At 39.1% G+C, this 16,507-nt stretch overlaps 1 protein-coding gene across 5 annotated transcripts in view; it reads left to right on the top strand.

The window, feature by feature from the left end:
- The window catches only part of hif1aa (hypoxia inducible factor 1 subunit alpha a), a 33,932-nt gene that overhangs the window by 4,807 nt on the left and 12,618 nt on the right, over positions 1 to 16,507 (top strand). For 2 of the 5 annotated variants that reach the window (XM_061895233.1, XM_061895234.1), the window contains exons 2-3: positions 14,433 to 14,716; positions 15,746 to 15,897. In XM_061895233.1, the coding sequence (XP_061751217.1) occupies positions 14,433 to 14,716; positions 15,746 to 15,897 (436 nt within the window). Of the gene's footprint in view, positions 1 to 2,396; positions 2,444 to 14,432; positions 14,717 to 15,745; positions 15,898 to 16,507 lie in introns of those variants that run through there. The other 3 variants (XM_061895235.1, XM_061895237.1, XM_061895236.1) reach the window with 2 other exon arrangements.

Below are 16,507 nucleotides of genomic sequence, written 5' to 3' on the forward strand. Positions count from 1 at the left end.
TCCCTAAACTCCGTTCCGCATTTTCCAGAACACCTTCAAAACATCCACAGGTCTGCGTTCTAACCGTTCAGACGGCCGTGTGAATTAAAAGTTACGGTAAAAATGTCAGCTGTGTGGAATTATTTTATCCTCCAAAAGAAAAAGATGAAGAGGTGGAGTCCAAAACATGCCACAATAAAGTCAAGCGTGGTGGTAAAGTTGTAAGACATTTTAATGACTCTTTCGAGTGAGAGGCTTTTCAGCACTCATCATAGATGAACACAGGAGCAGGCTGACACCTGAGCATCTTAAAGTGCTCGTCTTTGTTAGAAAGAATCTCCCCATTATGCTTGGACTTCAATTGTTTTCCCCCCTGACTGGGGCAAACAATTGAAGGGAGTGTGTAGATATATATATATTTTTTTAAAGTTTACACTTCGAGAGCAAGTATTGATGCTGAGTTATAGACATTTTATCCCACTCAGGTTGTTTGTGTGTTTTGCTTTTTTAAATAATGTTTACAGCATTATTTGCACTTTATACTGTTCACTTTCAGCATTCGTGAGGGAGGGGTGGAGACAGAGAGAGCGAGAGAGTTATGAGAAATGCGCATGCGTCACCAGGCTCTGCTTTTTACCCATAGATTTATCAGATTTTATTTTGTATTATCTATAGCAGAGGTGTCAAAAGAGTGCCCCGGAGGCCATTTGTGGCCCACAGCTAATGTTTTAATGTCCCACGGCACATTCTAAAAATACTATTAAAATAAACAAAAACATAAACAAAAGTGAAATAAAAAAGCTTAAATGTTAAATGTAATTTAGAAAAAGTTGCAACGTTGACTAATAAAACAAAGCTGTTTTTTTTTCTTTCAAACTGTCATTGCTCAAAACATAATATTGAATCAAAATCAATGTTATAATGAATTATTGACATATCCAAGTTTCCCATTACTTCACATCAAATATTCCACTAAGAAAAATATTTTTGGTGGAATATTTATCAAATTTGTTAAATAAATAATCAAAACATTTATATTTTGTTGTTTTCTTACTGTACCGAAAATTAACCGAACCGTGACCTCTGAACCGAGGTACCTACCAAACCAACATTTTTGTGTACTGTTACACCCCTACTGGCTAATACAGATCATTTGAAGTTACAACATCCATTCATCCATTTTCTACCGCTTATTCCCTTTTGGGGTCACGGGGGGCGCTGGCGCCTATCTCAGCTACAATCGGGCGGAAGGGGGCGTACACCCTGGACAAGTCGCCACCTCATCGCAGGGCCAACACAGATAGACAGACAACATTCACACTCCCATTCACACCTCCAAAGATATGCACCTGGGGATAGGTTGATTGGCAACACTAAATTGGAAGCTACAACAATATAACTATATTTCCCCAACGACTTTAATTTGGCTTTTAGCTGCCTTGTTTATCACATGTAGTAAAACTCCATCACTACTTTTTAAATAATCAAACAATCGTAACCCTTACCATATTATCAGTGAGTTTTTGTGAGTTGTGTCCTGTACATGTTAGTGTACATTTTTGACAAAAGCGCTGCCTGCAGTTTATTTAAAGAAAGGTTTCAATAATGTCGTGTTGTTATATAGCTCAGTCCCATTTGGGTCCAATTGGTTTGCTTGTTGCCAAGTTCAAATTTGGCATATTGCCCTTTGAGTCTGTAAAATCACTTGGATGATATCCTGTTTGTATGTTAGCTAATACTCAATGTCCTTAGCTTCTCTTGTATTCCGCTGTGGTATTACTTGTGCTCATCTTTTAATCACCAAGGATTGACGTCAATGGTACTTGCCATATTTGTGTTGAGGTGGAAGTTGCGCTCAGTGGTTCAAGCACAGTTCCTTTTTGGTAGCAAATAACTTGTTGAATGATATAACTGAAGTAGGGCTGGGCGATATGGCCTTTTTTTAATATCTGGATATTTTTAGGCTATACCGGTGATACACGATATATATCTCTATATTTTGGCTTGGCTTTGAATTTACACTTGATACATATAATCACAGCAATATGATCATTGTATGTGTCAACATTAAAACATTCTGGTTCATACTGCATTAATATATGCTCATTGTAAACTTTCATGCAGAGAAGGAAATCACAACTAAGTCAATTGACCAAAACTGTATTTATTAAACAGTTATTAAGCAGCGGCACAAACGTTCATGTCATTTCCAAAACAGAAAAGGAAAGATTGTCAGAGACATTTTAAGTGTCAAATAAAAATGAGCTGAATAATAGGAACTCAAATAGTGTTTGTCCTTTGCATTGTGGCAGGTTACTACAGAGGTTATTAAATTCTGTTTTCGACTATTTTTTTCATATGGTGTTGATCTGCAAATGTTTCCCTCGGCCTTTTGATGGTGTGGGCGTGTGGCACCCATTGGAGATGTTGACATGCGGAGTAATCCCTCTTCATTCTCTAGCAGGTAACTTTTCAAATGATGCTACATATTAGCAGTAATGCTACTTTTTGTTGCAACGCTTTTGGCCCACACTTGACAAATTATGGTTGTCTGATCGACATATTCCCACTTGAAGCCAAACCACCGCCAGACGATGGACCCCCTGCTGTTTTTCTTGGAAATTAATTATTTCTTCATTCGCACCTTCTTTCTCTCGTATTACCACTCGCATGGCTCTGCTAGCATCACAGTTAATGTTAACCATGCTGCTACCTCTCTGCTCCGCGATGGTGTATACGAATGTGATGTATGTAAGTTTGTGCGCTTGCTGTCTGTAAGAAGGAGAGACCGGAAAGAGCGAGAAGAGCCTGAAGTGTAATGCCAACAGCTAAAAGCGACTGCGTGAGAACGTATACTCGAATATCACGATATAGTCATTTTCTATATCGCACAGAGACCAACCCGCAATATATCGAGTATATCGATATATCGCCCAGCCCTAAACTGAAAGATTTGTTTAGACTAGCTCTAACTTGAGAAGTTCTGTGAACACAACACAATAGTGTTGTTTTTGATAATTGCCACATGGTATAAAATATATAAATTAGCAATGAAAAAATACTAAATAATAGTAAAAGTCAAAACAAGAGAGTGCAGTGTTGATGCAATTACTTCTCCCGCCGTGTAGAATAGGTAGACAGAGGGGAGTTGTACACATGTGTGACTATGTCAAGACAACATTGACTTGCCGTCGCATAAATAAAATAAATATAATTAGTTTGATACAAACAAACTGTAGAGAAAAAGTTCTGTAAGAAATTGATCCTTGAATAACATCTGTTGTATTCGGGCGCAATACAGAAAATACAATTAACCTGCCTGTGGACGACTGTTTATGAAAGGGTCATTTAGCAGTCTCTCGCCTCCACTCTAAATTGTGCGATCATTTACAAATTAGGAAAAGCATTATGTCCTTTGAGGTAAAGTGTGGTCATCTGCGGCCATGCTTGATTGCTGTTCAAGAAGACTTTGTCATTTTGATCTATAAATACAAGACTTGCTCAAGATGGTTACTGCACGTGCGGCCTCAGAATACAGTATGCGCCCCACATGCAGCTGCAATGGGTAAGAATATCATTTATTGGGTAGCTTTTATTGTGTCTTATAAGCTAAGGCAGACTCTTCTGGTGGTAATGTGGTAACGAAAAGTAAACCATCACCGTGGAAGTGAAAATAAACATCTAGAAAAGCTCTGAGATGAGAAACGCCTACCAACATTGGCCACACTTTTGTTCTCAACTACTAAATTCATAATTAAGGGCATTGTCATCCGAATGTTTTCCTTCTTGTTAAAGGATTTGGTCCTATGAAAGCGACTTAGTTTACACACAGTAACTCAATTGTAAAATGATGAAAATTTCAGGAGCTACCGGGATCTGCTGCCACTCTTTCAGGTAGAAAAAGTCCACAAAGCACAAGACAAAAAACATATGAAAACAAGAAGGAAACATTAAAGAACACAATGGACATAAGAAACATTAAGGAGCACAGAGCTGATGCAATCTGATGTGACCTCAGTGGTGCATTTTGTACATACAGCCATAAAAGTCAAATGCAACGAAAAGCCATAAATGAGAAAAAACATAACAATGAGCAAAAAAAACAACACAATGAGATTAAATAGTCCTTTATTTATTCTGTCAGGAGAGTTCCTTCAGGAAAATAAAAATTTTCAGCAAAACTATACATATTGCGTACATATATTATTTTATGCACCATGCATAGATGATCGAAAATAACAAAAAACCCCTCCCTAAAACCCACATACCGTACACTGCGGCGGCCTCCGCAATGTTTCACGCCATCATTCGCTGTGTGGCCAGAGACGGTACTAGATCCAGCCAAGCGGTCAAGAGAGGCTGCCCACCAGTCCCCAGCCAGCGTCTTTTCGGGACAGATGAGCGAGATCCCTCCTGCTTCTCCACCCTGTCACTCAGCACTGCCTTCTTTTAGGGCTGCGTGTCAAGCACCTTCCTGTACACCATCAAGTTTGCCGATGACACACTGGTCAAAAAGTGTTTGTGTTCTGCAAAGGAACCAACTTGAGAAGAAACTGTATTGTCTTGTGTCGTTTCCATTTGTTTCCCTTTCCCGACCACCATAGCCATCCGCCGTTTTTGTTTTGATGACGCCACAGACAGGCAGGCAGACTTTATGTGTACCGTCCTTATTAAAAGTGCTAAACTTCATATAAAGCCATTCTTAAATCCAATGTTTTCCTATTTCTGGTATTGATAAAACTGATTGATTCTTTTATGAAATGATCTGGGATCGATATTCATCTTATGGAAGGCAAACTTGCACAGCACAGATCGATGTAGTTGAATCCAAAGAATATATATCAATTAATCGTACATCCCTTTTAGTATTTACTGTCTTATTACAAAACATTTGTGTTCTTTGTATAGTGTTAGTGACCTAATAGTTAATTTAGTTTTACTGTAAGTTCCAAATTACACAAAAAATTTAATTGCAAAATTCGTTTAAAAAAACATGTCTCCATCTTGGGAGTCAGCACTGAGCTGTTGGCCCCTGTCCTTACAGTGAGCACCACAAGCAGACCACAACATAACTCGAGCTCAGGCCTCAAAACAGTTGGTCTCTTCGTAGCTCTAAAAACCCCGAGTCTAAGCAAATGAGCTGACAATGACAAACTGATGTCTGTGGAATAGTTATCAAGTAACCCATCAATTATTTTGTTGAATCTGTTAAAACTTACTTTATGCCTCTGTGCATTTTATGCATACAGTTTTTATTTCATTCGTTTTTTTTTTTGGGGCGCAAAAGAATATAAATCTTAAGCTTTTTTCTTGTCGATTTACATGTCGCATCCTTATTGTGGAACGTTGCCATAAAAGTCAGTCGCTTACAATCATAACAATTTTTTTTTAAATAGTAATACCGCATAAGAAAAATGTTGTCACTAAAGTTAACTGGTCTGGTTCCTTTCCAGAAGGAATGCAAAAGTAGAGAAAAGTGTATTAAAAGGCCTGTGCACTAAGTTGCATATTTCATTATAAAGCCCCTTGTTGTCGGACGTTTTGTCTGAGTAGGCTCCAATAAAAGAAAAAGCCGAGCCTTGCACCCGGAGAACAGAACACTGAGCGACAGGAATGTTGGCTCCCAGTTAGGAGTGAAGCACTGACAGTCAGTGCACTCATTTTTTCACCCCCTCTTTCCTGGAGTCAATAGTATTCATTTGTTATGTTTTCCCAGCCTACATTTATGCTCTTATTTTTGTTTGTCAACAATGTCCTCAATGACACTTCTTTTAACTGTTTTTATTGGACGAAATAGGCTAATAAATAGGCCTCTTCTGACAGTCATCACAAATTGTTGTGCATCTCTGCTACTTCCAAAAATGTCACTGGTCTGTTAATGAAAACATTTTTTTCATTTTTTACACCATGTTGGATTAGGAGGTTATTGTCGTCGTGTGTCCCTGCTCTGGATTATATAACACATGAGACAAAGTTTACAGTCAAACTAAACAGTACTGACAGATAGTGAGAACATCTCGTGAAATAGGTCAGTCCCTCGAAACAAAATACCCTCACAGCAACACGGGTTGGGGGGGTGTCTTTTATACACTGGTTTCTTTCACATCTGTTCATTACTCACATATGTCATGTTCATACAGGTATAGTATTTATTTAATATTGACAAGGATAAGAAAATGGATGGAAAAGAAGAATATTGATAATGTGTGTTTTGCTGTTGTGTATTTGTCTATGTTTGCTGGTCATGCATGACCATGCGCAAGAGCGGTGTTGTGTAACACAGGCCTCGACAGGGATTGTATTCATATTATCTGGGGACTGTTTTGTTTTCATGGGCTTTTACACTTTGATATAGAGGGAAAGCAATGTTTGTAAAAGGACAGTTTTATAAAACCTTCATTAACTGTATATGAAAAATGTTTAAGTCACATTTGACCATTAACTGTCAAACGTGTAAAAATAAGTTACCTACTTTCGCTTACCTTTTCTCCTTTTATTTGTAAAACACATTTTATATTAAAGTATAGAGTGCTAGCCTTTTTTGGGAAATACTAGGTCAATGTCTACAGACATGACTATCAAATGTGTAAAAATAAGTTACCTACTTTCGCTTACCTTTTCTCCTTTTATTTGTAAAACACATTTTATATTAAAGTATAGAGTGCCAGCCTTTTTTTGGACATACTAGGCCAATGTCTACAGACATGAGTTTAGATATGGCATTTGTAAATTCTTGGTGTCTGCGGGACTACCTGATAGATGGTACCTTTTGGTCAGTCAAGCTTGTTTGGTGTGTTTTTTTTCCATCACTTAATGATTTTGACATAACATAATTATTTTGTCACATTTACACAATGTCTCTGTACTGTTCTTAATGCCGTCTCGTCAAGTGACAAATTATTACACGTGTTCAAATTGTTAGTAAAGACCTGTTTTCCAGATTACCGATGTTCGATACATGCATGACTTTTTTAAACCGAAGCTAAACAAAGATGTTCCTCTAACCTCTTTTTGTACCAATTTGTCTTTAAGTTTTGTTGGTTTAGCTCCATTGTGCTCTCTATCTGTCTTAACATTGTTGTCATTCATGCTCCTCACTGTAAAGTTATTTCAAATGACGTAAAAATGCAATGCAGCGGGGTTTCTGCAGTTATTAGCCACAGCACAGACGTTAAAATTACAATTGATAGAGAACAGGGTTTCCCCTAGCTGGCCAATATATTAGTGCCTGTGGGAGTGTGACTAGGGGCGTGGTAAATACGAAATCATCAAATGATTTGCATAATTGTTAATATCGCATACTTTAAAAAAGGCAAAAAAATTGTAAATAAATCAAAAAACTAATCTGAAGTATTATCATATGTTTTTCTTACATTATAAAATGTAGCTCTATTTTTAAATTATTATTGTACAATGTAACACAGGCTATATTCTCGTAGCGGCTGCTGGTCTTTTAAGTAGGTAACGCTCGTATTTAATCTACTCTTGAAGAACGAATCAATTCTCCAATAACCGATAAAAGATAAAGATGCTAGATTTTACAAAGAGAAGGTCATTTAAAAGATTATATAATCAACATGGAACATTAAAATGAAAATTGAAAAATGCTCTTGCAGGCCGAGCCTACTTCTTATTAGCTTCCAAAGCAGCTCGGCATACGTGGGCGTGACAAAACTGAGCAGTTATCCAATGATTGTCCAGTTTGGCTGCAGTGGAACAATCCACTGTATGTTACCCTATTGAATTCAATGGATGCTCAGCTTCGACACTGTTTAATGTACTGTGACGCTACCACAATAAATGAGAAGAAAGTTGCGTCAGCTGTCGCAAAAGTAGCTATTTCTGAACAAAAACTAAATGCATCCTAGCGCATATTTAGTCAATATAATGTTAACACAAAAGTACATATTTGACTACTTTTTACAGTTTTATAGTAATCACAATTGCCATATACGGTACCGATATCCGCGGCAGGTCTCCAAGGTGAACTTCAGAAATAAGAGCTGGGTCGGTCGGGCAGTGGTGTGAAGTGGAGTTGTGCACGTGCCGTGGCTGAGGAGCCTTTAGCCATGCCGCGGGAGCCAGCATCTAGGTCTTACCGCCGACATCACTTCCTGGTGCAATTTGTTTCTTTGAAAGACTGTCCCTGTCCAATTAATATTTGCACTTTGTATATTTTGTAGATAGCTGTCAGCGGGTATTTCTTGGATATATTAAAGTTCATCCGCATCACAGACATGCGGCTTCAGCTCCAGACAATCGCTTGCGTCTTGCCTACATCATCACAACATCCTGTTTTGGCAGTGCTGTTTAGGTGATCAAAGTTTTTTGGTCGTCAAATTTTAGGTGCATCGCTAGTGAATAATGCTTAGATAATAAGCTATCTTTAGCCATTCATATACTGTAATATATTTGTTTTTATGTCAATTATCCTCATGTATAAGGTGTGCCGGCTTTCATTTTGATGTGACACCCCGTCATGATCAATTACATGTCGGGGAAGCCCTGAAGAATTGCATCGTGGATTAAACATTTTTATGTCCCCCAACGATTTATATCATAACATCGCAGACCACTATCTCAGGGCATTAAATGGATCGCAACTTGACTGCTCAGTTTGTCTTAAGTCATTTTGCCTTCCATCTGAGCAGGCTTCACCAGTTCATGCTCACAAACTTAGATTGGCCAGATCTAGTCTCAGCAATTCACTATATGTCAATCGGTTGATGTAAAAGTGTAAACTAATATAGTGGTAAAATAGAAAGTATTTTTCTCTTGCTGAAAAAAGCAAGCCAAGAAAAGACTGGTGAGATTCTTTTTGTTGTCACAACATCAACGCTAAATTATTACAGGGTTATTAAATAGTTTTTCAGCGCTTTTTGGTTTTCTAAACTGGAAATAGTCACATTTGATAGCTCTTATCTTACCAACGATCTGGTTGAGTCCTTTTAAAAGCTTTGCAAGACTGATTTGTGACATTACTTACATATTTACTAGTGATGAAGTGATGGGCATTAAGTTGTATTTATTTTACCCCTTTGCCCTCTGATTATTGTAGTGATATGGACTGAGTCAGAGTTGTAGTGATGTAAGCCAAATGTTTGCATAAAACTGAAATTTTAATAGCTGAAGTGCCCCAACATTATGGTTACATGATGTGAGGTGTACTGAAAATAGTGTGGATATTTGTCAGTAGTAATGATTGTTGACGCTTGGGAAATAACTCCCCCTCGAACTTAGGCAATATGACTCCATTCAGACTGGTAAATTATTCATCAGGTGGAGTTCTGAAAGCAGTGGTCCAAATAACCTACCCTTCAAATTACCCCCCAAATCACATATTGCAGCTCACCATACCGCCTTTCCCCTGACAGTCAATATTTTTATTGTCAAAGCATAGTGCTGTTATTTAAATTTAGATGGGCCTTCTCTACATGTCCATGCACCAGGAAATGAAAAAAAAAACAAAAAACACTTTCTGCTTTGACTTGTCAAAATGAATAAAAGCTTTTCTGCAGATCCACTGACCTTAGGCTTATGCCTTATTTAGACAATAATATGTATCACCATGACAAGTTTTGACTGCGTAAAATTGCTTCATACATACTTTTCTTAAAAAAAACAACAACCTTCATTCTAGCCAGTGATTTAATTGTGGTGAAAGCTAATTTTAGTGAGCTTATCCAATTATTGTTGGAGAGTTTCAAACTACATAATGGACAAAGTTGCAAGTGCTTTAAAGGGGAACATTATCACAATTTCTGAAGGGTTAAAACCAATAAAAATCAGTTCCCAGTGGCTTATTTTATTTTTCGAAGTTTTTCTCAAAATATTGCCCATCACGCAATATCCTGAAAAACGGCTTCAAAGCGCCTGATTTAACCGTCGTTATATCCACCCGTCCATTATCCTGTGACGTCACAGTGTGACCACACAGAAACAAACATGGCGGAAAGCACAAAAAGGAATAGCGATATTAGCTCGGATTCAGACTCGGATTCCGACTGGGATCTCAGCGCTGTAAGCGATTCAGCAGATTAGGCACGTATTGAAACGGTTAGTTGGAGTGTGGAGGCAGGTACCGTATATGAAATTAAAGACGAAACAGAAGCTTTTGAGCCATATCACGACAGACAGCGGCACGTGAAGAAGCGCGGAGGAATTCGACGATCGCCTTCTAACCAACGGTTGGTATGTGTTTGTTTGGCATTAAATGTGGGTGGAGGGAAAGGCTGGTTGCAAATATAGCTACAAATGAGGCATAATGATGCAATATGTACATACAGCTAGCCTAAATAGCATGTTAGCATCGATTAGCTTGCACTCATGCCGTGACCAAATATGTCTGATTAGCACACTCCACATAAGTCAATAACATCAACAAAACTCAGCTTTGTGATTTCGTTGACTTTATCGTTGGAAATGCATCTGCTTTGAGTGTCGCAGGATATCCACACATTCTTGCCATCTCTGTAGGAAGCATAGCTGTCGTCGGTACAGTGTGCCGAACAAACAAGGGACTTTCGCATCTTTTGACCACTGGTGCAACTTGAAACCGTCTCTGTTTGTGTTGTTACGCCCTCCGACAACACACCGACGAGGCATGATGTCTCCAAGGTACAGTCGAAAAAACGGAAAATAACAGAGCTGATTTGACTTGGTGTGTGTAATGTGTTTGAGAAAATGGCGGGTCGCTTCACGATGTGACGTCACGGGTGAAAGGTCATTGCTCCGACAGGCGAACAATTGAAAGGTGTTTAAATCGCAAAATTCACCCTTTTAGAGTTCGGAAATCGGTTAAAAAAACATATGGTCTTTTTTCTGCAACATTAAGGTATATATTGACGCTTACATAGGTCTGGTGATAATGTTCCCCTTTAATAATTCAATTGTGTCTCGTTTTTGGTACCAATGATTTGAAATGTATTATGTCTATTTTGTTGTAATATTGCATAAGATTCTAAATTATTTGTAATACTCATGCAGCCGTTATTAAGGTAATACTTAGATGAAAGCATGAACAGAAATGTAACTTGATAGTAATTAAAACAATTTGCAGAAAGGATGAGTACGATGTCACTTTAGGGTGTCACTAATTGTCTTTGTTAGCCCTACCTGTGCATGACCGTTTTACTACTGTTCTTGTAGATCATTAAGCTGTGCTCATAAATGTCAAAATGATTGGTGGTGTACTCTATCTTGATTGTGCACCATAACACAGACTAAGAGATACATGTTGTCTTCTCAGTCATTTACAGCGAGTGGGTGTACTTCTACTCGTTTGATACATAGCCAATCAGGCAGATGTACAAGTTCAAATGTGAATTTGACTGCAGTCTGTATGATGGCTTGTTCATGAGTTTGGTTTTAGCAGAACTCAGTTGCTGTGTTTTAACTCTTGGGCAGACTTTAAAGGCCTACTGAAATTAGGTTTTCTTATTTAAACGGGGATAGCAGGTCCATTCTATGTCTCATACTTGATCATTTCACGATATTGCCATATTTTTGCTGAAAGGATTTAGTAGAGAACATCGACGATAAAGCTCGCAACTTTTGGTCGCTAATAAAAAAGCCTTGCCTTTACCGGAAGTAGCAGACGATGTGCACATGACGTCACCGGTGTGAGGGCTCCCCACAGCCTCACATTGTTTATAATCATAGCCACCAGCAGGTAGAGCGATTCGGACCAAGAAAGCGACAATTTCCCCATTAATTTGAGCGAGGATGAAAGATTTGTGGAGGGTATATTGAGGGTGAAGGATTAGAAAAGAAAAAAAAGTTTACAAAAAGAAAAAGGCGAGGACAGTGAGTTCGATTCAGAGGTTATTAGACACATTTACTAGGATAATTCTGGAAAATCCCTTATCTGCTTATTGTGTTACTAGTGTTTTAGTGAGATTACATGGTACCTGAAAGTCGGAGGGGTGTGGCCACGGGTGTGGTGACCGCCAGTGTCTCCGGTGGGAGGAGGTAATAGTCCGCAGCAGCTGCAGGAGGACACAAGCTCCGCTCATAACTACGGTAAGAGCCGACTTATTACCACAATTTTCTCACCGAAACCTGCCGGTTGACATGTGGTCGGGAACCATGTTCGCTTGACCGCTCTGTTCCATAGTAAAGCTTCACCTTCGGGAATTTTAAACAAGGAAACACCGGCTGTGTTTTTGTGTGGCTAAAGGCAGCCGCATTACACCGCTTCCCACCTCCATCTTTCTAATTTGACGTCTCCATTATTAATTGAACAAATTGCAAAAGATTCAGCAACACAGATGTCCAGAATAGTGTGTAATTATGCGATTAAAGCAGACTACTTATAGCTTGGATCGGGCTGGAAAAAAATGTCCGCTACAACCCGAGACGTCAAACGCACGCGTCATCATTTAAAATTGCAATTTAATAACTAAAAAGGCCGTATTGGCATGTCTTGCAATGTTAAGATTTCATCATTGATATATAAACTATCAGACTGCGTGGTCGGTAGTAGTGGGTTTCAGTAGGCTTTTAAAGTACCAAGAGAATGGAAAAACAAGTTGCCTCTATATTGAAGCTATTATAATATATCTGATGTATAAAACCAAAAGACTTACAAAGTTTGAGAGTAGATATGATCAAAATAGTATCGATCTCATGGAGATTCCTTAGCCATTTTGAAAAATAATGAACAAGCCAGTCACGTGATCAATAACGTAGAGGTGGGAACCACAGATCCCTTCCCTCCAACAGTAAATCAGTAAATCATGCAGAGTTTGTGAGAGCCTACAACAATTGCTTGGGGAAACATTATGATCCAGAACATTACATTGTTGATCCTGAATATAAGGAGAGGGGAGTGAGCTACAAGCTTTAGAAGCTTAATGCTGAACAAATACAGCTTTAGTGAAACCCTAAGCATCATGTAGCAGTATTGCTATGTGCTAAACAAGAAATCTATCATCAATCAATCAATCAAATTTACTTATATAGCCCTTAATCACAAATGAAGTGAAGTGAATTTTTATTTATATAGCGCTTTTCTCAAGTGACTCAAAGCGCTTTACATAGTGACACCCAATATCTAAGTTACATTTAAAGCAGTGTGGGTGGCACTGGGAGCAGGTGGGTAAAGTGTCTTGCCCAAGGACACAACGGCAGTAACTAGGATGGCACAAGCGGGAATCGAACCTGCAACCCTCAAGTTGCTGACACGGCCACTCTACCAACCGAGCTATGCCGCCCCGCAATGTCTCAAAGGGCTGCACAGGCCACAATGACATCCTCATCTCAGATTCCACATCAGGGCAAGAAAAAAACTCAACACAATGGACACAATGAGAAACCTTGGAGGAGACCGCTGATGTCTTTGGTCGTGTCTTTGTCTCTCAATATCCAGGTGTAAATTGAATGTCACAGAGGAACAACTAATGGATTTATGGCTAAATCCTCCTGTAATCCAGATGAGAGGCATGATTTATAATGTAGAATAACTTAGATGAGCCGAGACGTGATGTACCAGTAGAAGGCGCAGCAGCAGAACACCAGCCGACTCACAGTACAGCAGCATAAGCTGTAGTTAGCTCTCTGTTATTAATGTGCTGTGAAAAATAGTTTGTCTGTTCTTGGGTGCGTCTGATAACAATATCGTTAATATTTGGTTAATATTCAGATCCATCCATTTTCAACCGCTTATTCCGTTTGGGGTCGCGGGAGACGCAGGTGCCTATCTCAGCTACAATCGGGCGGGAGGCGGTGTACACCCTGGACAAGTCGCCACCTCATCGCAGGGCCAACACAGATAGACAGACAACATTCACACTCACATTCACACACTAGGGCCAATTTAGTTTTTCCAATCAACCTATCCCCAGGTGCATGTCTTTGGAAGTGGGAGGAAGCCGGAGTACCCGGAGGGAACCCACGCATTCACGGGGAGGACATGCAAACTCCACACAGAAAGATCCCGAGCCCGGGATTGAACCTATGACTACTCAGGACCTTTGTATTGTGAGGCAGACGCACTAACCCTTCTGCCACCGTGAAGCCCATAATTCAGGTCACGATATGTAAATAAAGTATTGTTGGCGGGTTATGAATTATTTAAAGTATTTGGAGGCGGAATAGAGAGCCCCCATTGACTCAATTGTTGGCAAACTTTTTATTTATTTACAACTTAGAATGCCATAAAAAGAAACGTGTTCATCTCTTAACAGCAATTGTGAATGATAGACAGCACACTATATTCTAATATTTGCGTATTTCCAGTATGACTGATATGCTAATATGGTCTAGAGTGCAGAAGCATTCCAGTGGTGACAGCGTTTGACCCTAAATCTACGGGAATTGCAGAAGATTGTACAATATTTTCACATACTTTGCGGATTGGAAGTACAAGTCGATATGTTTTAATACATACAGTACAATGAAACACAATTAAGCAAATAAAGTCAATGTGTTTTTCCATTCTTCTGGTACTTAAGTCAGGAAGAAGCGATGGCAACTCTTGTAGGGCACCTTAAAGTTGCAGAGCCAATGTGCGGAGACGATGACCAACCACCACGTCTCTCCTGCAGGGTGAGCTCGGAGCGGAGAAAGGAAAAGTCGAGGGATGCAGCGCGATGCCGGCGAGGGAAGGAGTCCGAAGTGTTTTACGAGCTGGCCGAGCAGCTACCTCTGTCTCACAGCATCAGCTCCAGCCTGGACAAGGCCTCCATCATGAGACTCACCATCAGCTACCTGCGATTGAGGAAATTGCTTGACACTGGTAAATGTGTTCCCGATGTGTTACCGAATTTGATGGTTTACAGTTGAATGTTTCTTTTATCAGTTGATTTTACATACCATATTTTTCTTATTTTTTTGGGTCCAACAATTTAAGAGAAAACGTGTCCAGGGTTTTAAATTTATATTTTAGAATCTTTTTGTGAAATCTAAGCTGGTAGAAATAGCAGAACAACATATTGAACCAAGCTGACAGCGTTGTAGTTTGGAATATTTGATTTGCATCACCTACCAAGTAGAAAAAGCAGGTGTTTGCAAAATGTTACAAGTGGGGCCGCATTCAGATTTGTTTTTGTATCCTTTATCTTCAAGTTTATATATCGGTAATGCTAAAACCAATCCATTGTAGGTCAACATATGCTTCTTTCTCATTAAATTTCTCCTTATCATTGTGGCCCTAATTTTCCTACATAATGTATTCTTAGGGTATGCCCCAGGCTACATTATAGTGAAACCTTATGTAAAACAATGCATTGAAGGACATTAAGGCCACTTTATTGAGACCCACTAATTTGGTGGGCGTTTTAAATATTTTTCATGACTACAAGGGATGGGCATGAATCGATGAATCAATCATGATTGCGTAAAATTGACTGCGGAATATTTTTCAGTTTTGTAATTGCACCAAAATGAAATGCATGACGTCAGCTATGGGAAGTTTAGTGACATCCACATCCGTTAAGGCACGCTTTACTTTGCTCAATACAACACTGGCACTGAAACCAAAGTTCAGGGCTTTGCTAATGAATACAAAATATATCTTTTAAAAACAAAAATTAAGCGACTAAATTATTCTCAACCCCCCACCCCCGCCTTTCCAATGAAGCAAACATGTATTTTTAACTTGACAGCAAACGATGCATGACCAGTACTCGATGCAGACAAAGAAAATCATTAGCAGTTCAATCCCAGTCTCTCAAAGAACCTTACCCATCCATATACAGTAAATCTTTGCATATTATGTACATTTTGGTGTAGCTGATAATTTTGTCATTTCTGCTTTACTATCCAGATGAGCCAAAATCAGAGGAGGAGAGCGAGATGGATGCCCAACTGAACAGCTCCTACTTAAAATCTCTGGAGGGCTTTCTCATGGTGCTGTCCGAAGATGGAGATATGATCTATCTTTCTGATAATGTTAACAAGTGTCTTGGGCTGGCTCAGGTAATTCTGAATTGAATTGTTGGCATTAAATCAATAAAGTACTATCTAGCTATCCATCTAAAAAAAGCTTAGAGTCGTCCAGTAGTTATTTTTAGAAATAAGAAAGATCAACGTTCGTCTGATACTTCTTGATAAGGATAGAGAAAGTTTACAGTGGATGAACTGCTTGTGTAACCTGACTCTCGCCAGACCCATTAGTTCACTGACCTCAATACAAGGGTATGGGCTTGAAGGCTTTGCAAACTCCTTCCAGATAACGAAAAATAATGAACCAATCAGGATCGCCTGGCAGGATTTCATAAATGTGACGTAGCGCCAAAAGGACTGTTTGATTCAAAAAACAATGGCGGCACAGAGCGAGGAGTCGTGTGCTGATATTGATTCTGCTATTGCAACTGTTTTGCGACATCGATCGAATGTTAATTATTTAAAATATGAACAGAGAACGGTTTCGAAGGCATTTATTGGTGGCAAGGTTGTTTTAGCTCTTCTTCCGACCGGGTTTGGATTTCCCAGCGCCTCTCTCATGAGCGTCACGGGTTTATTTTGATGTGAGTGGTTGAAGTAGCATGTCATTCAAGATAACGGACAAGTGGTTTATCTAATCACA

The sequence above is a fragment of the Nerophis ophidion genome, linkage group LG03, assembly GCF_033978795.1.
Source record: "Nerophis ophidion isolate RoL-2023_Sa linkage group LG03, RoL_Noph_v1.0, whole genome shotgun sequence".
Classification (NCBI taxonomy): domain Eukaryota; kingdom Metazoa; phylum Chordata; class Actinopteri; order Syngnathiformes; family Syngnathidae; genus Nerophis; species Nerophis ophidion.